The sequence below is a fragment of the Gorilla gorilla genome, chromosome 16 (assembly GCF_029281585.2).
Source record: "Gorilla gorilla gorilla isolate KB3781 chromosome 16, NHGRI_mGorGor1-v2.1_pri, whole genome shotgun sequence".
NCBI classification, from domain to species: domain Eukaryota; kingdom Metazoa; phylum Chordata; class Mammalia; order Primates; family Hominidae; genus Gorilla; species Gorilla gorilla.
The window spans coordinates 63,554,790-63,579,133 of NC_073240.2; the positions used below are offsets into that span (position 1 = coordinate 63,554,790).

A 24,344-nucleotide genomic window follows, 5' to 3' on the forward strand; every position below is an offset into this window, starting at 1 on the left:
TGAAAATATTTATATCCAGGGGAAATAAGGAGCTGCTCCCTTCGCTGCAGTCCCGCAGTCCACTATGCAAGGTCAGCATTTTGGTCTTTTCCAGAGTGTGACAATTACAGGAAAAGTCACAGCTCTGCCCTGGAACATCAAGCAGGAGCTTTATCTGCTTATTTTTCATGGAAAATTCAAGCCTTTGTTAACATCACTTTGAAAACTTCTTTCTTTGGAAAAGTTAAAAGCCTCTAGCAGCTTTGCAATTTAAGATTATTTTCCCCTTAAAAAAAGAAGAAGAAAGAACTCGAGATCCTATGAGCCACAACTTCTAAATGTAAATCCTGAGGAAAAGATTTAGCGACAACAGCTTTGTCTCTGAGGAAAGTGTGCAGTAACCACTTGAAATACTGGATGCCTTAAAAGCTGGCGCGATCATTTGTTAAGCGCCTGTGGTGAGAACCACAGCCCTTTCCCCCAGATGAAATGGATGTCTGCTTTAGAATTCTCTAAAATTTTCCACCCCAAGACACACGTGCTGGAGGTGGGAAAATGATGCCCCAGTGCCACTGGACCCACTCTTTTATTAGGTTGGTGCAAAAGTAAATGCAGTTTTTGCCATTACTTTTAGTGGCAAAAACCGCAATTACTTTTATGCCAACCTAATAATAATTCTATTACCATTATTATTATGTTGAGCCGGGGTCTCACTCTGTTGCCCAGGCTGGAGTACAGTAGTGCAATCACAGCTTACTACAGCCTTGAGCTCTGTCCCGGTCTTAAGCAATCCTCCCACCTCAGCCTCCTAAGTAGCTGGGACTGCAGGTGTGTGCCACCATGCCTGGTTAATTTTTCTATTGACAAGGTCTCACTATGTTGCCCAGGCTGGTCTCAAACTCCTGGACTCAAGCCATCCACCTGCCTCAGCCTCCCAAGTGCTGGGATTACAGATGTGAGCTGCCATGCCCAGCCACTTTTTTCTTCCATGTTTTCTATCTTTGTCAGATAAGTTCCATTCTTGCCTTTTCAACTTTCACAAGCTATCCCAAGCAAATTATATTTGACCTGGTTTCAGATGTAGTTGTTTTTTAAGGCTTGGGAGAAACCAGTGTGTTTTGTTGTGTTTGAGGCAGTGAGGAAAGGCGATCAGGATTCCTTAGACCCCTCCAACTGGAATCAGATCCAAAACTTCATAAAGACCAGGCTTTTAACTTCCCCCAAGGCACAAAACCAGGAGATGATTTTCTCCATTTTACTTTTATTTCGACAAAAAAAGAATTGAGGGTTTTTCTTGAGGCTCAAGTAACACTTTTCTAAAGTTGCCAATTTAAAACCCCACATTTTATGTCTTTGAGCTACATTCCTTTCTAATAAACACTGGTAGTTCGTTGGATCACCCTGTGGGCTGGTCATATTTACTGAGAAGCTCACTATTGCATGGAGAAGCTTAGCATTTTTAAATTCCTTATCTTTTTTTTTTTTTTTTTTTTTTTTTTTTTTTTTTTGAGACAGAGTCTGTCGCCCAGGCTGGAGTACAATGGTGTGATCTCGGCTCACTGCAACTTCCGCCACTGGGTTCAAGCGATTCTCCTGCCTCAGCCTCCTGAGTAGCTGAGATTACAGGCGCCCGCCACCATGCCAGGCTGATTTTTGTATTTATAGTAGAGACGGGGTTTTGCCACATTGTCCAGGCTGGTCTCGAACTCCTGGCCTCAAGTGATCCACCCATCTCGGCCTCCCAAAGTGCTGGGATTACAGGCGTGAGCCACTGCGCCCAGTCTAAATCTCTTATCTTTTTGGATACAGACTCAAAAAATGAATTTCCTCTGTGGCTCACGCCTGTAATCCCAACGCTTTGGGAGGCCGAGATGAGTGGATCACTTGAGGCCAGGAGTTTGAGACCAGCCTGGACAACATGGCGAAAGCCTGTCTCTACTGCAAATACAAAAATTAGCCGGGCATGGTGGGGGGTGCCTGTAATCTCAGCTATTCGGGAGGCTGAGGCAGGAGAATCACTTGAACCCGGGTGGCGGAGGTTGCAATGAGCCAAGATCGCACCATTGTACTCCAGCCTAGACAAAAAGAGCGAAACTCCACCTCAAAAAAAAAACAACAAAGAATTTCCTTTCAAGGATGTTCCCCTAGTAAAACAAAATGTTCTGGGAAATTGCCAGTAGACTGTTGGTTCTGTTGTCCTCTTTCATTTAAATGCCCTAGCTGTTCCATCTGCCTCTGCAAAGTAATGGTAAGAGAGTTATTATTTATCAAGTCCTACCGCATGTCAGATGCTGTGATGGGCCCAATCTTGTTTCTCCTCACAACTGCAGTGAGATAACAATCTTTTTTTCTTCCTCATTTCACAGATAAGTAAACCCAGGCTCAGGGAGCTTAGTTAAACTGCCCAAGACCACACAACTACAGTCGCTAGTATGCGAGCCACTTTAAATAACTTTTTGGAATAAGTGAATGTTCCAAGTAAGTAAATAAGTTAACAAGTAAATATGTGGGGTAGTCAGGATTCAAACCCAGGTTAGTCGGGCATCACAACCCTGGCTGCCTCTCTGCACCAGACTGCCTCCTTTTCCAGCATTACACATTCATATGGCACTTTCATCTTCTTGAGATTTTCCACATGTACCTGTTCATTTGACCACCCCATCAGCCCCCAGAATGGGACATAGCTTCTGTTCTGTGTCACAGGGGAAGGAACAAAGGCCCCTCAAGGTTAATGGGCTCACCCAGAATGTCAGGTTCCCAAGGAGAAGGCAGAGCTGGATGAAGGTCCCTAGTCCTTTCTGCTGCCCAAAGGGGTGAAACGTTGAGAACAGGGCTGGCTGGGAATCTGAGATCCCATTCTTCCTCTTAAATTCAGCCCTCCTGGCCCATGAACATCAGTGGATGAAGCCTATTTCAGCTTGTCCTTGATAACCCTGCATCCCTTCCGTGTGCTGTCCAAATAGGATTGTGCAGACACACATGCAAGATACCTGTGAGGCTGAGCCTCAAGGGGGTCTCCAGGTACCTAGATGACAGTTGCGTGACTTGGCACAGCGCTGAATATGGAGGCAAAGCCCTGGGTTGACTGAGAACACCAAAGGCCTTTGCAGCTATTGCCTCACTTATTCTCATCCCCTTGTTTTCTGGTGCTGGCCTTCCTTGGAGCTTCTTAACTGGAATTTTATTTCTGATGACCACTGGGCCAGCTGCACCATTGATCATATACAGGCTCCCTTGCTATATGCATCATGTCACCTCCAAGAAAGGGGCCGGGCAGCAGGGCACTGGGGTATGTTTTTAGAGCGTAGCCTTTGGTGGGGGGTGGCACTAAGGGAACACAAGAGTGTTGTTGAGGATGTATCCCACCATGGATCGTGTCATCCCATAGGGTTCAGGTTCAAGACAGCTCAAGAGCGGGTCCTCCCACCCTCCCACTCTCAAGGGGATTTAAGATACAGGTGTTCGTCCCCATGCCTTGCATTTTGCAAATAGAAAGCTCAGGCTGGACTCTGCACGGGAGCAGGAGGAGTGCACAGAGAAGTTTGAGAGCCTGGGTCTCTTCTAGCATCATGGTTTCATGCCATGTTCTTCAAAACCCACGGAGAAGGTTCTGCATGTTTGACCCTAGTGTCACTTTTTAAACTTAGTTTAACTATTGTAGAAACTGTTAGGAAAACCCGCCTTGCTGTCAACCTTTCACTCATGTGGGTGGCAGAAAGGAGCTTTTGAGTGTGGTCTTGGCCAAATGGGAACCCCTTGGGGGCCACCGGTGCTTTGCTTCAGGCTGCTGGGTAGTTTTGTGCTGATCTCAGGCTGCTGCTGCATCTGCCTTGCCTGCAGTGGTCAAGAACTGGGAGGAAACTGCTCTCCTTTGCTTTCTTTATGCATGTAACAGAATTTTCTCAACACTGCGTCACCAAAGCAAAACACAGAAATAATTTGGTGGCTAAGGCTGTAACTAGCCTTCATAACCTTATCTGTAAAACTTTGGTTCACTCAGTCTCATTTTTGGCTTTTTATTGGGTCAAAGATACACATTTTAACTCATAAAGGAAGAGTATACTGATAACCCATTACTGCTATCCGTTTGACATATTGAGATCCACAAGAGATTTAATTTCGAGAGGGAGAGGAAGGGTTCTGCTGCTAAGTCGAAAAATCAAGTTAGAAAAACACTGATCTACCGAGTAGAGCACTGTGCTCAGGATTAAAGACCTGGATTCTCACCTAGTTTTGCCAGGGACCAGCTGTGTGATCTTAGGCAAATCACATCACTTCTCTGGGTCTGTAAAATGGGGAGGTTGAACTGGTAAGATCTTTTTTACCTTGAAATTCTGTAAATGTTTCTAACTCCATTTCCTTCTTACTTGACTTTTCCGGCAGCAGTTTAAACATCTGTGGTCATCACTGACCTCAGAGCCCTTGCCTCTAGATTATCTTACCCTGAAATACTTAGGTTTTAACTCTGTGGATCTGGAACACTTCAAGAGCCAGGCTGTTTGAAACTTTAATGGGGTATACCCCTGCTTCAGCTTAACGTTATTTTCAAACCAACAAACATGTCCGGCAAACACATATATTTAAATGACATGACATCTGTGTGGGCTGGAGTGTTTTTCCCGCCTCAGCGGCAGTCATACTACTACACCAGTCCAGATCTGTTTGCAGAGCTGCTGTGTTGTGCAGTCCAGAGGTGCTGCTGCTGTTGTATTCTGCATGGAGGTAGTCAACAAGACAGCCCTGCCTTATTATGAAATGTCTGTAGCACCCTGTGTACGAAGGTGTATAGAAGTGTATAGAAAGCACCCAAAAGAGCAGAAGCTTGGCTGGGTGCGGTGGCTCACGCCTGTAATCCCAGCACTTTGGGAGGCCAAGGTGGGCGGATCACTTGAAGTGGACGCATCACCTGAGTTCAGGAGTTCGAGACCAGCCTGGCCAACATGGTGAAACCCCGTCTCTACTAAAAAAAAAAATACAAAAATTAGCTGGGTGTTGTGGCCACCTGTAATCCCAGCTACTCAGGAGGCTGAGGCAGGAGAATGCTTGGACCTGGGAGGCAGAGATTGCAGGGAGCCAAGACCACACCACTGCCCTCCAGCCGAGGTGACAGAACAAGACTCTATCTCAAAAAAAAGGAGAAAGTGTATAGAAGACACCTAAAAGAGCAGAAGCTCAACTTTGTCGATCACGAGAATATTCTACTAAATGGATTTAAAAGTTCCTTGGGCCTTTAAGGGGTTTAAAGGAAGAGAGTTTTTTCCCTAAACACAGTGTTTCAATAATATGAGAAATAACAATTGCAGCACCCCTCATTCTCCAAAGTCACCCTTTCTTTAACTGACTAATGAGGTGGTATTGGAAGATAGCATCCGGGGGGCCAAAAATCTCCCGGGTTTTATTCACAATGCCTGAGATCTTTTCATAACTATTCCTGATAGACGCTGGAAAAATAAGAGCCATAGCTTCTAGCTCTTGTAGATTCTTGAAAATAACACTGACCCATGCTTAAAGTTTTGGTTTGGTTTGGTTTGAGTTGCCTACCTGGGCTGGAAGGCAGATTATTTATGGCAGCTGTATTGATCAGACCAAAATGAAATTTGATGTGAAACAGGGCCGGAGGAATGCAAACTTCGGGGAGGTGGAAGTGGAATTTATTACACCTTAAAGGAGACAGCTGGCAGCTAATCCACAGCGGAGCCCACTTGGCCTCTCTTAGGCAAAGTACCTTTTATAATCACACAACCCAGGAGTTATTAAAAGAATGTGTGCCTGCTGAGCTTTTAGCTCTAAAAATGTACCTTTTAAAGGAAACTTCAAACCTGGCCTGATAGGAAGTCTGGGCTTGGTATGGTCGCTGTCCCCATGGGATACAGCTGGGGAAGGGGGTGTTCTGGTTGGTAAACATACCAATTTTGCAAGAATCTGAACACTTCAAAATATGCTTAATACGGAAACCACGTTTTGAACCTCTAATTACCCTCTAGAGCTATTTTGAAGAATAAATGAAATTAAACACATTACCTGCTTAGAAGAGGCCTTGACACACAATAGGGGCTCAGTAAATGCTTGTTGAATGAATAACAGAATTATCCCACAAAGTTCCTCTAATTAACATTCTTACCAGGTGGCTGGAGGAGCAGATAAGCTATAAACCAGGAAAGATATGTATCAAGGAGGGTATCACGCTAGGACCTCAGGATACAGGCTTGCTAGGTAGAGACTGGGCATTTTACAGTCTCTCAAAAGGGAAGCAAAATCAACCAAATTCCATACTTCACCAAACACAGACTCCTAATAGGAGTGGAATTTTCCTAGCCAGGCTCCCATAGGACATAGGAGAAATTTTCCACGTAGGGAAGGCCTCGATGGCGGGGTCCATCACGCTTCTCCTTCCCCATCCTGGGCTTGCCTCTGCAGATCGGATTCCAGATTCGCACTCGTGTGCAGGACCTGGGCCACGGCTGTATCTTCCTGGTGCAGAAGGCAGGGGCCCTCCAGATCTGCCCCACAGACAGCTACACCAAGAGGGAGCTTATCGAATGCGCCCGTGCCGTCACGGAAAAGGTAAGGAGCAGCCCTCAGTTTAGAGTCACAAGAACCTGCGCTGGCTCTCAGTGATCCGCTATAATCAAGGACAAAAGCAGGAAACTCAGCCAAAACGAACCCAGCTGACTCAGCTGTCTCATCCCCATCTTCCCCACTGCCCAGGTTCTCCCAAAAATGGGGTGCATCAGGGAGCTGGGGTGGTCATAGGCCCAGATAATTTGAGGACTTAGAGGGACTGTCCCATGAAGGTCAGGCCCTGGCACTCCCCCTTCTTGCAGGGCTTCCCCGTAGGCAGATTGTGTCAAAGTCCCCATCAGCAGCCAGGAGCCCCTGGTCAGGGGAGGCCTGGAGTCAGAGCCCTTTCCTGCAACCTCTGTTGACACCATCTTTCTTCTCAAGGAGGCTGCTGAGGGCTGAGGATTGAGGGCTGAGGGCTGAGGGCTGAGGGCTGAGTCAGGAGGAGTGAAAATCCCTTTGGTGTAACCTCTAATTTACAGATGAGACAGTGAAGTGGGGGTGGGTTAGGCCACATGGGGCAGTGGCGTGTGCCTTTGTGGAGAAGCAGAAACTTGTCCTCGGTTTTCTGATTCTAAAGACAGTTGTTTGTAGAGGGATTCCCATGGGGTAGTGAAGAAGGCTGTAAGATCTTAGCTAAGGTACTTCAGCTTTCCACAACTTGATTTCCTCATCTGTAAAATGAGGATAAAAATATATAATATCTGACTTATAGAACTGCAAAGATTTACTGTGCTGATATGTGTAAAAGTGCCTGGTACAGTGCCAGACACACAGTTACACATCTAATAAATCTAGCTACTGTTTTCTCTAACTTTCCTCCCAACTTCTTTTTCCCCAGGCAGTTTTCCCCAGTTAACCATGCCGTACTCTGAATGTTTCTTCATTCCCAAGTAGCTCTTTTATTCTCCCCCAGTATGCGAGTCTTTTGCTTTGCTTTTTGTCTCAGAATCATTTTTCAGGTCAGCTGTTTTGCAGGCTGCTTGAGGTACAGGATAAAGCATCCAGGCTTGGTGGCTTTTCCCCTTCCCTTCACTCTGGTTCATAGGACATAGAGCTCTGTCCTGTTTAGAAACTTGGCAACAGACTTGAGGGGCGGGCAGGGGGGACCCTCAACTGGAAGCTGCTGCCACAGAGGCTGGTCTGTCCGTGGCCCTCCCTGAGGCCAAGCCACAGTCTGGCCTTCTCCCATAGCCCGCAGGGCTGTCCAGCCTCCTGGGACTCCACAGACGAGGAAATAAATCTCTCAGCTGGAGGAAGGCATTTGCCTTCCTTTCAAAGCCCTTTCTTGTTATTGAAGTTATTCTTGCCAAGTTCCCCCATAAAAGGCCTTATAGCGGGAGCACCAGGAAGGGAGGAGAGGGGTCCGAGCTACATAGTGTTTGTAGGCATGGCCAAGCAGCTTGGTCTTCGTGAACTGGCCTCGGCTGCTACCTCTCCCGGCTTTGGGTCCCTGATTTAGGACACCTGGAGGGATCACCAAAGGAGAGGAGGTGGCTGGTTCCTAGCAACTGGCCTTTTGACTGTTTCTTGCTGTGCGTCCCTGTCCTCTATGCCTTGTGTCTCGTTATATGCCTTGATGGTGTGTATAGTGTACCCACACACAGCCATGACTTGCCTGCCTTTGTGTCCTCAGACCCTAGTGACTAGCAGATACTCAGTAAACACCTGCTGGCTGGCACACCCTTCACAGAGGGTGGGATGCTATTTCTGGACTCTTTTTCTTTCACCTTGGCTAAGAATGTCTCTCTCCCACACACATATACAACCCTGCAGGCTTCCCATGATACTTGTCTTGGCCTTTGTCACCCATCCTCTGAGGGGCTTTCCAGAACCTGGATACCTCATTTCCCGGCCAGCTCTATGCCAGTCTGACTTGTCTTTTCCTGGCAGGACCTAGTAGCATTTAAAAGAAAGGCAGATGAGGAAGAGAAACAATTCCTTGTGGGCTGGTCTTGGAATGTGGTAGGTACCCAGGAAATGGTCCCTGTGCCTCTCCTGCCAGACTGTGTCCACAGCCTCTGCTGAGATCTCAGCAGCACAGGGGACAGAGTGTCTCATACTCCATGCGTCTTGCTGGTACAGTAACACAGTGACTCCCCTGCCCTGGTCAGCATGTTTGAAGAAATATACCTACGAAACGTTGTCAGATTCTTCTTTGGGTCATAGTCAAGGGTAGTGGGTGTGTGCATGCAGAGGTTAATACAAAGACTCAAAGAGCCTCCAGCCACTAGCCTGACACATGCGATTTACATTGGGTGCATTGGGCCATCCTGAGGGCAAGAACGGTGTGCTGTGGGGTCCCGGGAGGCAGGGCTGTCTCTGGAAGAGGAGAGCAGGGGGAGGTGTCTGGGGCTCAGCTGTTTTGCAGGCTGCTTGAGGCACAGGATGATACATCCGTGCTTGGTGGCTTTTCCTTCTTCCTTCACTTCGGCATCTTACGGGGCAACTAGTTCGGTGGCTACGGGAGAGGGGCAGGAGGCGTTGCAGGCAGAGTGCAGACCCAGGGTGGAGAGGTGGGAGTGTTTGGGAAAGTCAGGAGCTGGCGGGTGTGGTGAGAGCCAGGTGAAGCGGACACATGACCAGAAACGGAGCTCAGCCAGGGGAGATTTGTAAGCAGGGTGTTAGTGTGGTCAGGTTTATGTCATAGGAAAGTATCTCGGAGCAGTGAGGGTGTACGTGATGGGTGAGGGTGACAGCACAGGATTTCTGACATGGAAGACACCCGAGTGAACTTGCTGGGCCCTCGGGGCACTGAAATGATGGTTCGGGGGTGGATGACGGCTCGCAGGAGTGTTAGAAGTGGAGAGGTCACATACACAGATCCCCTCTAGACTCCAGCCCTTCTGAACTCCATTCTGGAGAACTTCCATCCCAGCAAAGGAGTGATGAGTGTTAGCAGTGGCCTGTTCCTACTGAAAACCTAATAAAAGGGGATGTAATCGCCACACCTTTCACAGGAGCCTAATCCTTTCTCCCGTTCTGTGGTTTCAGAAACATAGTAGTGATTGAATAAATAGCATCTGCCCTCTACTGAGTACTTACTATGTGCCAAATGCCTTGCTAGACACTTTACAGATATTTTTCTTCCTACTTAATTCTCTCAACAACCCTAATAGGCCAGAAATAGTGGCCCCATTTTACACATGAGGAAACTGAGGTTTGGAGAGGTAAAGCAGCTTTGCCTAAGGTCACAGGGCCTGTAAATGGCAAAGCTGGTATCCAGACTGAGGCTGTTGACTCCAGATATGTGCCGTTAACCTCTAAGCTACATCAACTCCTAGGAGAGAATTCAGTATTTTCAGAATCTGCTTTTAGGTCCTGTTCTCTCCATTTCTTAGCTCCCCTCACATTCCCTTTCTGCCTACAGGTCTCCTTGGTGCTCTCGGCTCTCCAGGCCGGGAACAAAGGAACCCAGGCATGCATTACAGCCGCCACCGCTGTGTCTGGGATCATTGCCGACCTGGACACCACCATTATGTTTGCAACAGCGGGGACGCTGAATGCAGAGAACAGTGAGACCTTCGCAGACCACAGGTACGTGGGGGTCCTGGACGGGGAGAGGTTCAGGCTGGCCTGCCCCTGAAACTCATGATCGACTTGGAGACGCCACCTGGGAGCCAGAAATGTAGTTATCTGTTTTGATTTCAACAAGATGCACAAGTTGGGAAAGTGAACCATGTAATCAGAATAAGCCCCCTTTGCCAACTGTAAACACAGTGTCGTGGTTCAAGCTTTGCCTTTGACAGCCTTAAATCCAGCCTGCTACAGCAAAGGACAGATTTTAGACCTGCCACATGCTGAGCCAGAGAGCCGTTCCTCAAACTGCTGGCCAACCCCAGCAGGATTGGGAATGGCAGGGGCAGGCATATTTCGCTTAAACCCTGTTTTGGGAAGATATCTCTGCTCAGCTTGCACTCAGCCTCTCTATCTGCTGCTAGGGACCCCTGAAACCTCACCACATGTCCAACACCTTTCTTCCCCCCTGCAATCCAAGGGCTGGGCTAGGGAGGCGGTTCCCAGAGCTCTGCTGTCCCTTCCCAAGCCCAGCCTCTGATCCTGAACAAGGTGCCCCAACCCATGTGTCCTCACAGTCACTAGCTATGAAGTATTTTAAGGGACAGTGGGAGCCACAGAAAAGAAGCTGACCTTTCATTGAACTATAGGGCTTGGGAAGGGAGCCAGGTTGGTGGGCCTGACTCTTTCACTGAAGTTTTCATGTCAGTCGGCTATGTGAATGAATACTGGTTGACTTTCTTCTTCTCCCCCCAGTTTTGCATTTGTGGAAGATGAGAGTCCCTTGGTAAGGGGAGGTGTAACACAGCACTTCTCTTCTTCAAAGCCCTTTAACAAAAGCCCCATGTGAGGGATTTCTTTTCTTCTTGAAGTAATCAAGCTTTGCCCTCTGTCTCTCCCCCTCTCCCCTACCCTCCTGGCTCTCTCAGGGAGAACATTCTCAAGACAGCCAAGGCCTTGGTAGAAGACACAAAACTACTTGTGTCAGGAGCTGCGTCCACTCCTGACAAGCTGGCCCAGGCGGCCCAGTCCTCAGCAGCCACCATCACCCAGCTCGCAGAAGTGGTCAAGCTGGGGGCAGCCAGCCTGGGCTCCGACGACCCCGAGACCCAGGTACCAGAAGGGCCTGGGGAGTGCATCCTCCTGGTCTTCCCGTGAACGCTGCACACCGGGCCTCAGAAGAGGCCTAAGGCAGAACAGGAACTTTTGAAGTAGACAATGTGTGTGTGAGTGTGTCTGGTTTGAGGAACCGGTAGGAGGCAGTCATCCAAGCGAGATAGTGGCACAGACTGTGGTGGTGGCCATGGGGTTGGAGACAAGCGGAGGGATTTGAGAAGAGTCTAGAAGGAAGGCTTGGCCTGGCCCGGTGAAGGCTGGAGCACGGCATACCTGAGGGAGGGGAAGGAGTGAAAGGCGGCTCCCTGTGGGCCAGAGCAGGGCACAGGAGCTCCCTGAAGGGAGAGCTGGTGTGGGCAGGGGGAGGTGGAGGAGATTGAAGTGCCGGAGCCACACACAGGTAGAACTAGTGAGTGCGCGTGAGCCTGCCCAGGCACGGGGCTGTGGGTTCAGCGACTGTTGCCATAGAGGTAGCGACTGCAACCACACGAGAGGAAAAGCCAGGGAGTCGGGGCAGAGCCTGGAGGAATCCAGCATTTAGGACCACTTTACCGTGCAAGTGGCACAGGAGACTGAGAAGCAGCAGCTGCTGCAGGGAGGAAAGCCGCGGGCGTCATGTTGCCAGGATGGAGTGTTTCAACCCGTCAGAGACAGAGTTAAGAAAGAAGGAAGACTGGGAACTGGTTATTGGCCTGTTCCGGTAACCATCGAGTGCCATAGAGGACATTGGTGTCCCCAGCTGCTTGTGTGGAGTGGTGGGGCAGCAGCCAGATGGGGGTGGGGAAATGAACTCAGCACCTGTAGATGGCCCAGGTGAGAACTTCGGTTCTCAAGGAAGAGAGAGAAGAACTGGAAGGCTAGGGAAGGGCCCTGTGCTTCTGTGACTTCCGCTTCTGATATTTGGCAATTTCATTGAGATTACTTGCCTGTTCCTTGGTCCCCTTCCCAGACCATTGCTCCTCAAGGACAGTCACCACAGTTTGCTCATCTTTGAAACCTGCACATGCAGCACAGCTCTTGGCACATAGTGGCTACTGGCTACTGAACAAGTATATGTTCACCTGTTGTTGAACTAACAGCCAACAAAAGTCTTTAATAAATGGATGATGCCTGTTCCCAGAGTGCAAAATTAAAAAACAAAACAAAACAAAACAAAAAAAACCTCTGTTCTCTCTATTCCCAGAACCGTCAAATGCCAAGCACTTCAGTTTTCACTCCTTAAACCATTCTCAGTAAACTAGTTTGTCTGGACAAAACTGGTTAGAAACCCCCTGCCATTCAGTGCCCCCAGGGGATGCAGTGACTGTGCTGGTTCACTTGAGGCCACCAGCTCGTTCCCTCACGGCATGACCCTTCCCTCCCTGACAGCACCCATGAGTGGAGCACAGCTCCGAGAGGAAACATTCCTTATGCTACCATTTCATCGTTTCTGTTGGATTTCTGATAACATCAGAGTCCAGATTGGCTGCCTTTTGGAATTCTAAGCATTCACAAAAACCTCCGCTACAGGTGGTGGGTGCCTGTAGTCCCAGCTACTCGGGAGGCTGAGGCAGGAGAATCGCTTGAACCCAGGAGGTGGAGGTTGCAGTGAGCTGAGATCACGCCACTGCACTCTTAATACGTTTTCACATCTGAGATCCCAGTTTATCTTCAAAGCAATTTAATGAGGTAGATGGGGCTAGCAAGCTAATTTCACTGTGGATGAGGACCCGGAGCCACGCACACAGGCATGGCGCAGTGTGGAGGTTAAGACCGTGGCCCTCATGCTCACCAGACTCTGAATCCCAACTCTGCCACTGCTGGGCTCTGGGAGTGCAGACATAAAGATTGTGGTTCCCACTCGAAAAGGCGGTGGCAAGGAGTAAATGAGATAATGTGTGTAGAGTGCTTGGCTCAGCGCCTGAACACTGCCCTCAGTAAAGGGAAAATGTTTTTATTATTATAGAAATAGGAGTTACTGGAGCTACTGGACTGGGAACGCTTAAATGCAGTGCCCAATATTGTGTAATTCCCATCTAGACCTGGTACTTTTCACTCTAAATCCGGTACTTTGAAAAGATGATCTGTGGTCTCTGTGAAATTAGAAAAGCAAACACAGATAATGCATCACATCCAGGTTTATGTGGGAACATACCTGCATCTTCATTCCACAAGTATTTACTGAGTACCTGCTGGGTGCTCATCCCTGTTACAAGCGTGAAACAAAGCAGAAGTCCAGGCCAAGCCTCCTGGAGCTTGCACTCAAGTTGAGGGAGAAGACAGATGATTTATAAGTGAATAAATGATAAAATAATTCCACCTACTGATAAGTGCTGTAAATAAAACGGCAACCTGACAGTTTCAGCAATTGTGGGAGTGGGCCCTTAGCTGAGGGATGGGGAAAAGCCTCTGAGGACATGACATTTGAGCTAAGGCCCAAGTGATGGAAAGAGCTGAGTCCCAGTTAGAACAATGAGCAAAGGCCTGGAGCAGGAATGAGTTGAGATTTCCCATGGAGAAGAAGACAGGCTGACCTGTGTGCCTATAGCAGAGCACCTCATAGCCAGAGAGGCAGGCAGGGCTGTTGTGGGGCCTTGAGGGCTGGGGTCAGGTGGGGATTTTTATTCAGTGTTCAGGGTGCCAGTTAGGAGTAAGTGGTGTTGCCTCTCTGGTGTCCTTCGTGCTGTCAGAGGCAGCTCATCGGCCAAGTTGCTGGCTAGGAGGTTTTACATAAGCTGCATGTTTACACCTGACTTCTCCATTCTGGCTCAGCTTCAGCCTCCCCTGGGCAGCTTTTCAAAGTCCTGAGTCCTGTATCAGAATCACCAAGGGTGGCTTCCCAGGGGGTCTGCCATGCTGCAGACTTTAGACTGTCTCTCTCATCCCCCGTGCCCCGGCCTGCCCTCAGGCTGCATGCCTTGGTAAAGCCCACAGCTGACATCTTGATGCCTGCTCACCTGAGCTCTGTGCTCTCTTTCAGGTGGTTTTGATCAATGCCATCAAAGATGTGGCCAAGGCCCTTTCCGATCTCATCAGTGCTACCAAGGGAGCTGCCAGCAAGCCAGCGGACGACCCTTCCATGTACCAGCTCAAGGGGGCCGCCAAGGTAGAGTGGGGCTCCGACTGGGGATGAGCACCTGAGTTCTCTTTTCACTTAAAGGAAGGAGAGGCGTCCTTGCTCATAGCGTGCGATCCAGAAGTAAAAGGAGTAGGGGTTGGACCTGAGTCACTGCACTATCTGTATTCATTCTCCCTTCCTATGCAGGTGATGGTGACCAATGTCACCTCGCTCCTCAAGACTGTAAAGGCAGTGGAGGATGAGGCCACCCGGGGCACCAGGGCACTTGAGGCCACAATTGAATGCATAAAGCAGGAGCTTACGGTAAGGAGCCAGCAGTTACCTCCCTTGGGTACCAGAGTCCCACAGCTGACCCCAGTGAGGGCTCATTTGAGGTTTTTTACCAATGAGGTTTTACCTAAAACATCTGAACTGAGAATGCCCCTTCACCTGCCTGCTGGTAGCTTTATATAATTGGGACCCCATGTGTCACTGAGTTTGGCTGGGATTGATTTGTAATTGTAATCAAGGAGTTAATTGAAATGTATCACTTAGGACTATTCAGGTTTAGTTCCACTAAAATTATAGCACAAGATCAAAGCATTGTCAAAGATTCCTGGAAAAAGGGAAAGTCAGTATGAGTGCTCTTACCTGGAGCATTAATTCTGTGAACAGTGCTTAGCCTTTCTTGATGCACATTGCTCTTGGTACCCGCACACATGCAAAATTGGAAGTCTGCCGTTTGCTGTTGGAAAAGCCTAGAAGCGTTTACCTGAGACACTTCCCTTTAAAATCCAGCTTCTTTCCGTTGGAGTCATGTGACCTGAGAGAAATTGACCCTGTTCTTTTCTGACTTGTTCCAGCATTGCAGAGTTGAGGACATTCTGGAGTTACTGCAATGTGGATGATGTCTGCTGTTCTTATGATCCCACAATGGTTGTGGATTGGCTCATTCTAATCCCCACAAATAGAAATATGCCAAAAAGAGTAGTTTCAAACAGATTTCTTTTTGATAGGAGGTCTGATCACAGATTCAACTTTTTTGGGAAAGAGGGATACCTGCCTTTGCTGCCAATTGTTCTGCACCTTTAAAGGGTCACCTGCAAAAGCGACCTAGAGCACTAGAAACAATAGTAGAACAATTTTGCAGGGTTTTGCTGATAGAAATTTGGGTTTTCTTCTCATATCGTTAAAGAATCTAGCCTTGATTGATGTTGCGCTCAGTTCATGCTTTAAAGGAGAATCTAAAAAATACAGGAGTAACTTAAAAGCTGGTGGTGCCTAAAGTACCACTGCCTGGCACTTGCCTGGCTGCACAGGCTGGGTGTTTGCTACCAAAATCTGGACGCAGCTCCTTTTTTGTTATTTGTTTATTTTTGATTTTTGTGGGTACATAGTAGGTGTATATACTTAGGAGTTACATGAGATATTTTGATATAGGCATGCAATGCATAATAATCACATCAGGATAATTGGGGTATCCATCATGTCAAGCATTTATCCTTTGTGTTACAATCCAATTATACTCTTAGTTATTTTTAAATGTACAATTAAATTATTTTTTACTATAGTTACCCACTGTGCTATCAAATACTAGGTCTTATTCATTCTTTCTACTTTTTGTACCCATTATCCCTCCCCACTTCCCCACCCCTGACCTCCCACCTCCGTACTACCCTTCTTAGCCTCTGGCAACCATCCTTCTACCCTCTATCTCCATGAGTTCAATTATTTTAATTTTTTCTGTCACAAATAAGTGAGAACATGCAAAGTGTGTCTTTCTGTGCCTGGCTTATTTCACTTAATGACCTCTAGTTCCATCCATGTTGTTGCTAATGATAGGATCCATTTTTTTTTTCCTATGGCTGAATAGTACTCCATTGTGTATGTGTACCACAGTAGCCAAGATTTGGAAGCAACCTAAGTGTCCATCAACAGATGAATGGACACACATATACAAAGGTACACACACACACACACACACACATATATAATATTGAAGAGATATGTGCACTCCCATGTTTATTGCAGTTTACTTCATATATATGATCTTGGCCATTGTGAATAGTGCTGCAGTAAACATGGGAGTGCAGATATCTCTTTAATAAACTGATATCCTTTCTTTTGGGTGTATACCTAGGAGTAGGATTGCTGGATCACAAAGTAGCTCTAATTTTAGTTTTTTGAGGAATCTCCAAACTCTTCTCCATAGTGGTTGTACTAATTTACATTCCCACCCACAGTGTACAAGGGTTCCCTTTTCTCCACATCCCTGCCAGCATTTGTTATTGCCTGCCTTTTGGATATAAGCCATTTCAACTGGGGTGAAATGATATCACATTGTAGTTTTGATTTGCATTTCTCTGATGATGAATGATGTTGAGCACCCTTTCATATGCCTGTTTGCCGTTTGTATGTCTTCTTTTGAGAAATGTCTATTGAGACCTTTTGCCCTTCTTTTGATCAGATTATTGTATTTTTTCCTATAGAAGTGTTTGAGCTCCTTACATAGGCTAGTTATTAACCCCTTGTCAGATGTGTAGTTTGCAACTGTTTTCTCCCGTTCTGTGGGTTGATTGTTTCTTTTGCTGTGCAAAAGCTTTTTAACTTGATGTAATCCCATTTGTCTATTTTCATCAGCTATACTATTCTGGAGTAAGTGTTTTTTTCCTTCAGGACTTTAAATATGTCATGCCCCTCTCTCCTGGCCTGTAAGGCTTCCACTGAGAAGTCTGCTGCTAAGCATATTGGAGCTCCATTGTGTGTTATTTGTTTCTTTTCTCTTGCTGCTCCTGGGATCCTTTGTTATCCTTGACCTTTGGGAGTTTGATTATTAAATTCCTTGAGGTAGTCTTCTTTGGGTTAAATCTGGTTGGTCTTCTATAACCTTCTTGTACTTGGATATTGATAGCTTTCTGTAGGTTTGGGAAGTTCTCTTTGAGTAAACTTTCCACCCCATCTCTTTTTCTACCTCCTTTTTAAGGCCAATAACTCTTAAATTTGTCCTTTTGAAGCTATTTTCTAGATCCTGTAGGCATGCTTCATTGTTTTCTATTCTTTTTTGTCTCCTCTATGTTTTCAAATAGCCTGTCTTCAAGCTTACTAATTATTTCTTCTATGTGATCAGTTCTGCCATTAAAAGACTCTTATGCATTCTTCAGTATATTAATTGCCATTTTCAACTCCAGAATATCTGCTTGATTCTTTTTAATTATTTCAATTTCTTTGCTAAATTTATCTGATAGGATTCTGATTCTCTCTTTGTGTTATCTTGAATCTGAGTTTCCTCAGCACAGCTCTTTTGAATTCTTTGTCTGAAAGGTCACATATCCCCAGGGTTAGTCCCTGGTAACTTATTTAGTTGGTTCGGTGAGGTTATGTTTTCCTGGATGCTTATAGGTGTTCATTTGTGTCTAGACATTGAAGAGTTAGGTCTTTATTATAGTCTTCACAGTCTGGGCTTGTTTGTGCCTGTCTTTCTTGGGAAGGCTTTCCAGGTACTCGAAAGGACTTGGATGTTATGATCTAAGCCGTATCTGCATCGGGGGGCACACCAAGCTCAGTAACACTGTAGTTTTTGCAGACTCATAAAGGTACCATCTTGATGGTCTTGGATAAGATCCAGAAGAATTATCTGGATTACCAGATAATTACTTTCTCCCAAACAAATGGACTCTCTCACTCTGTGCTGAGCCTCCTGAAGCTAGGGGTGGGGTGACACAGGTACCCCTGTGAACATAGCTTCTGACATGCATAGGCAGGCCTAATGGTGGTGATCAAAGACACTTGAAATTTGGAGCCATGCTGGGAAACTACAGACACATGGGTTATTCTAAGTTTACCAGTGTTATTTAAAATTCACCCAGAGGCCAGGCGTGGCAGCGCACGCCTGTAATTCCAGCACTTTAGGAGGCTGAGGCAGGAGGATTGCTTGAGCCCAGGAGTTTGAGCCCAGCCTGGGCAACATAGGGAAACCACATCTCTACAAAAAATGAAAAAGTTAGCCAGGTGTGGTGGCATGAACCAGTAATCCCAGCTACTCAGGAGGCTGAGGTGGAAGACTCACTTTAGCCCAGGAGGTCAAAGTTGCTGTGAGCCGGGTTGACTGAATTTTATTCTGGCTGAATAAAATTCACCCAGGTCGTGGGTTTCCATGTAGCACGTGCCATGAGGGCCACATTAGTGTGAAGGACTCTACGTGTGGCCTTCATTCCGCTGTAGCATTCAAGGGTGAAGTGGGGATTTGGGGTCCTAGACTGCTTAATTGCAGTTGCCCATTTTCAACAGTGATGTTTGACATTGGTTGGCATTCTATGGGATGCCAACTGAGCCCACTCTTCTGCATCAGGGAAGTCTTCCTTGCTGAAACATGGTTGCCTAGGGCTGAAGACAGGGCGGCCCCACCTAGGCTAGGGGCCCTCATGTAGGGACAGAGGCACATTCAGCACATACCCAGGGTACCAATGGCTCATGTTAGAGAGCCAGAACAGATGAGCATGAAGCAGAAATGGGATATTGACTTACCATGGTGAATTTATTTCAGCCTCTCTAAAGGGGGTGGGTGGGTGGGTTGCTAAATAATTCACAGTGTCACCATGGCACACTCGACATGAACACCTCTGCACAATTATGCAGTTATATTTATAAGACAGGCTAAGAATAGAAGGAACTGATGCTTCATTTCCCCCAACCTCACATCCTCTCAGAGAGAGAGAGGTGAGTCCTGAGTGATGCAGCCAGGTCAGTCCTGACCTGAAACCAGCAATGGGACTGAGAGTTTATGGAAACTGCCAAAGCACCAGCAGGGATGGGGGAAGAGAACTATGAAGCCATACAACAACCTTTCACAGGATGGGTAGTGTGTAAATATTGGGTGTCAGTTTCTGCAGACCAACAGGTTAACACTCTAGATATGTCTCCCTCACCGTATTGTTCCCGTGAATGTTTAGTGTAGGTGCAAGAGGTTTGTCCATGAGATTCTTGAAAACAAGAACCATATTACTGTACTCAAATTTCTAATTTCGCCGTGTGACAGTTCCTTCCAGTTACTGGCTCAGTTTTCAGACACAAGCTACAGCCTGGTTAGAGAAGAATAAATTATTTTTTTCGTTTCCTTTTTGATTTTTTTAACCTCTCTGTTTCTGACTTCCAGGTGTTCCAGTCAAAAGACGTACCTGAAAAGACATCATCACCTGAAGAATCCATAAGGATGACGAAAGGCATCACCATGGCAACAGCCAAAGCCGTGGCAGCTGGGAACTCATGTAGACAGGAGGACGTGATTGCTACTGCCAACCTGAGCCGGAAAGCCGTGTCAGATATGTTGACGGCTTGCAAGGTAAAGAGCTTGGCATTGTTTTGGATGGACAGATGATTCTCTGTCATGACTGGGTTGCTTGGTGTAGTCTGAAAAAGGGGAGGGGCTCAGAACCTTAAACTTTGTAATAAAAATGCACACAGGGCCAGGTGTAGTGGCTCATGCCTGAAATCCCAACACTTTGGGAGCTGAGACAGGAGGATTGCTTGAGACCAGGAATTTGAGACCAGCCTGGGCAACATAGTGAGACCTCATCTCTTAAAAAAAATTTTTTTAAAATAACCAAGTGTGGTGGTGTGTACCTGTGGTCCCAGCTACTCAGAAGAGTAGCTATGGCACGAGGAACACTTGACCCCAGGAGTTCAAGGCTGCAATGAGCTATGATTATGCTGCACTCCAGCCTAGGTGACAGAGCAAAACCCTGTCCGTTTAAAAAAAAAAAAAATGCACGCTGAATATGGCATATGCACCAGCCTGTGGGAAATGACTCTCTAAGGCAGTTTTGTGTTTGAGAGGGAATGGAGTCAGCCTTGCTGGCCCTAATCCTCCCCCTTCTTTCTAGTTCTTCCTAAATAGGCAGGAAGCCTTCTTGCAGAGTGTGGTGGAGGCCACTCCGAGGGTGGTGGATAGGGATTGCAGCACTTGGTTCCAGCTCCTCCAAATGGAAAATGTTTGCTCTTCCGCTGGACCCTTGCTTACCCCCATAGGTCAGCCGTTGTGCACTAGGAGAGGTGTTGCCATCCCTGGTGAGGAAGTGAGTTGGAGGAATACAGCAGAACTTGGGGAGCTACTTTTCACAGTCTGTGCTAGACATCTTGGAAAAATTCCTCTACTCCTTAGGTAGATAGTTGGAGCAACTGCCTGGAGCCTGTGCTTGGTGAGGGAGCTGTGGAGACCCAGGGCCTGGAACCTTTATTTTTGATCTATTAGGAAAGTGAACTATAAGAGCCCCTACCCCAGGCCTTCCCCCTTCTAGGGACAGCCTTGCCCCCAGGGACTCTGGCTTCTGCTCAGCAATCAATTGATGATCCGCTGCCGTGGTGAGTGAGGGCAGAATTGAAGACCAGCTCCTACAGCGTGGGGTCTCAGGGAACAGAGCCACTCTTTGTGGTAAAGTGAGTTCTGCTGGAGTTGCTGCTGCAAGATCCAACTCTTATGGCTTCTTGGTGGCTCCTCAGAAGGAGAGGGAGGTAAGGGAGGGGGTGATGACAGAATTTTGTGCAAGGGCCTGGCCCTGGGAGACAGTACCACATTTATGGGACCCCTGGGTGTGATGAAGGGTGGAGAGAAGAGGGTGGGTTGGAAAAGACAGGGCTAGAAAGATTCTGCTTTCACACAGGACCCAGAGCTTGCTAGGTGAGGGAGTTAGGACTCTCTCTCCTGAGGCTGCAAGTATTGGCCACTTTGATATGCTCAGTGGAGTCCACCTACCATAAGAGATAACTGCCAAAGGGGTTACATCCTCAATCAGAGAGTAAAGGCCTGCATGCATCATGGTGTACACACACGGCATCTCAAAATTTTAGAGGAGCTGCCATATATATTCTCTCATTTGATCCCATATGAGAAAGGCGAGAGTAATTATTCTATTTGTTACATGATGAAATGGGCTCAGAGAGAGAAGTGGCATGACCAAGGTCACGCAGCTATTTACTGTCAGAACCAGAACTGAAATTAGCTCTCCTGATTCCTCAGCCAGTCTGTTTCTGCTACTCAGGGCCTCCCAGATGTAATGTTCAAGGTCGCTATGGTTGATGCGTGACAGACGCTTTTGTCCCCAAGCTACAGACGTGAACAGGGGAAACTGAACAGAAGAGAAACCATGATTAAATGGTCTTTTTAAAGGGAATGCGGCTCAGATTTTTAAGTCTCTCCTAACGTGTGCTCCCCTGTTTTCAGGGGAGGAGCTCAGGTGGAACAGTGTGGGTGCTATTTGCCCATCCTCAGCCCCTCTCTGTCATCTCGACCCTGGGACGCGTTATCTGGGCATTGCAGGACAAGATAGCAGCCAGAGCTCTAAAGCCTGAATGTCAGCTTCACACACCAAAATCAGACTTGACAGGAGTCACTGCTGAGCCCTGATGCTCCTGTTAGGATAGGACTGACTTAGCGAACTCACTAACATTTCTGTTTCCCTTGATCTCCTGTATCCCTCACCCCTTTGCAAACGGAAATGAGGCCTCTGGCCGAAAGGGAGCGCATGCAATAATGCATAGACAGGAAACCTGGGGTGCTGAGTGGTGGTCAAGACGGAAGCCTTAAATGCCAAGTAGAAGGGCCGAGTCGCCCTAGTCCCGCTCTGCCTTTCCCCTGGTTACCCTACTCAGCCCACACATGGAGGGGCAGAAAATTACATACTGGCTCATCTTAGAATGGAAGGATTACTGCAGTTCCTTAGGCAGAGAGAAAGACTTACCTAAACCCTAAGTTAATTCTCATGCATATTTCTTTCTAGTCTTACTTTCATTTGCACATCTGTATATTAGATGTAATTTTATGTCTACTATTATAATTAATGTTATAAAGCTATTTCTGTGTTGCTATATTGCTGACTTTTTAATGACTACAAAATACCCTTAATGAATATTATCTTCCCACTGTTGACAGATACTTAGGCTGTCTGCATTTTTTTAAAATCATGAACTTTACTGCAGTAAACATCTTTGGGCATATCTGTTTTTTTCTGTGCTTTGGATTATTTCCTTAGGCAAGATTCCTAGAAATAGAATTAGTGGGTCCAATAGTATAAGAGTTTAATTAGTGCCACATTGTTCTCCCAAAGGGTTCTACCTGGTTACAGAGCCCCCAGCAGTGCACGCAAGCACCTCAGCTCCACCTCTCCCACTCCCTACATACGGGCTTGCACATAACCTGCTGGAAGTGACTCTGAGTAGCATCCGGGCCTGTGTCTTCCCGCAGTGGTGTCTCATCAAACAGACGTGGGGCCTTGTGCCTCACCATTCGAGGCACAGGGGTATGAGGATGAACAACAAGTGATGGTGGGTGGCTGGGAGCATGGCTTTTGGTTCCTGCCTCTGAGCCCATTAGTCCTCAGATGAGGAAAAGCTGGCTCATACATGACATGCTGGCTATGAGAATTAGCCCCACTCTGTCCAGGGACTGGGGGTAAGTCAAGGGGGGAGCCCAAGGTATTCCCATCAGCACTCACATTCCTAGGAAGAGGGGCTTGAGTGGATAAAACATGGATCCTGGTCTTTGCCCTCAGCTTTTACCTTTTATCCCAATGTGTGATTTGTGTTTGTCCTGATTAGCAGTATATTTGTAGTTTTATGTATTTCTGCAAGCCCCTCAGTTTCTTTCCAGGGGAAAGCTGTAGAAGGAAGGGGTAGGGTTGCTAGTTTTAAAAAATAAAAAATAGGATGTCCCATACTTGCTAAAATTTTTTTTCATTGATTATCTGAAATTCAAATTTAACTGGGTGCATTTTATCTGGTGACTCTGTGAATGGGTATCCCTTCAGAAATGATGTAATCATGAATGACTCAAGTTAGCAGGTCGTAAGTACAAGAAAAAAGCTCAAGATGCTGTGTTAAGCATGTGTGCTGGTTTGTGTATCTCGACTTTTGTATAATATGAGATGAGTTATGGTGCCTCTAGGGTACTGGGGAGCTCGCTATCTGAAGTTTCCCAGGAGCTAGAGGGCCCTGGTCACAGAGACCTCACTGACTGCAGCATGGTCAGGCCCAGGGGTGAGAGCCTGGGCTTAATTAGCCTGTGAGCAGAGAGGGGCTTTCGGGACCCCTTAAGCTGCTAAAGAGAGGCAAAGCTGACCCTAGGTCAGTACGTCTCCAGCTGTAAGCGCTGATCATGAATCTTGCCTGGATGTTTTTGTGAATGTGGAATTTTTTGCATTTCAAAAAAATGTGGGGTGGGAAAAGGAGGAACAAAGGTCCAGATTGAGCTGTTTCTATCGTTTGGCCCCAGGGCACTAACAAAGTCTGCACACAGACTGCATCAGAGGGCCTGCTGTGGGCAGGTGGGAGGTGGCAGGAGGACGTGGAGGAGAGATACCTCTTCTGTTCAGGGAGTCAGGGCAGTTTCTTGAGGTCACCAGGGTTAAGGTCTCCTGCCTCTGAGTCTGGGACTGCCCAATGCTGGCTTTTCCCATGTTAAGATTTCAGCATTCCTTTCTCTCTCCAGCAAGCATCCTTCCACCCCGATGTCAGTGACGAGATGAGAACCAGAGCCTTGCGTTTCGGGACGGAGTGCACCCTCGGCTACTTGGACCTCCTGGAGCACGTCTTGGTGGTAAGAAAGCGCATGAGTCAGGGCTGGGGAGTAGCTGTGTCCCTCTAGCTGTCCTGGCTGATTCAAACTGTGCTTTCCTTGGGAAGACCTCTCTCAGAGCCCTATCCATTGCCACTGTGAGGCTGGGACTGGATTGAACTGGAATCTCCCCTGATGCACTGATCCAGCACACTGAGCTAACAGTACGGTCTGGACGAAGTTGCAGTTAGAATTCAGGAAAGCCCAGTTCTCTCATGCACCTAAAAGGCAGGAATAGCATGTAAAAGGAGGAGGGAGCAGAGTGAAGGACAAAGTGGGCGGGCAGCCAGTGCCAACCTGAAAAAGTATCAGGAGGTCTTGTTAGGAAACCCCCAGTACATCCTGCAAGGACATGGAAGGCTTCTGACAGAGCCATGCCAGCCTCCGTGGCAAGTGAGGGAGGCTGCCAGTGCTGCAAGTGACCCACCAGCCCTTCACAACTTCCATCCTGGAATGAATGGCTTAGATCCCATCGAGAATGACTCCCCCAGCCTAGTGTGCCTAGTGTGGAGCTGGGTTAGGAAGGCATAA

General features: G+C 47.3%; 1 protein-coding gene across 13 annotated transcripts in view; it reads left to right on the forward strand.

Moving 5' to 3' along the window:
• TLN2 (talin 2) overlaps nucleotides 1-24,344 on the forward strand; it is a 452,474-nt gene that overhangs the window by 396,319 nt on the left and 31,811 nt on the right. For all 13 annotated transcript variants that reach the window (XM_063698575.1, XM_055364066.2, XM_055364059.2 and 10 more), the window contains 7 exons: nucleotides 6,397-6,543; nucleotides 9,911-10,077; nucleotides 10,986-11,169; nucleotides 14,132-14,257; nucleotides 14,417-14,533; nucleotides 19,362-19,547; nucleotides 23,688-23,795. In XM_063698575.1, the coding sequence (XP_063554645.1) occupies nucleotides 6,397-6,543; nucleotides 9,911-10,077; nucleotides 10,986-11,169; nucleotides 14,132-14,257; nucleotides 14,417-14,533; nucleotides 19,362-19,547; nucleotides 23,688-23,795 (1,035 nt within the window). The remainder of the gene's footprint in view (nucleotides 1-6,396; nucleotides 6,544-9,910; nucleotides 10,078-10,985; nucleotides 11,170-14,131; nucleotides 14,258-14,416; nucleotides 14,534-19,361; nucleotides 19,548-23,687; nucleotides 23,796-24,344) is intronic.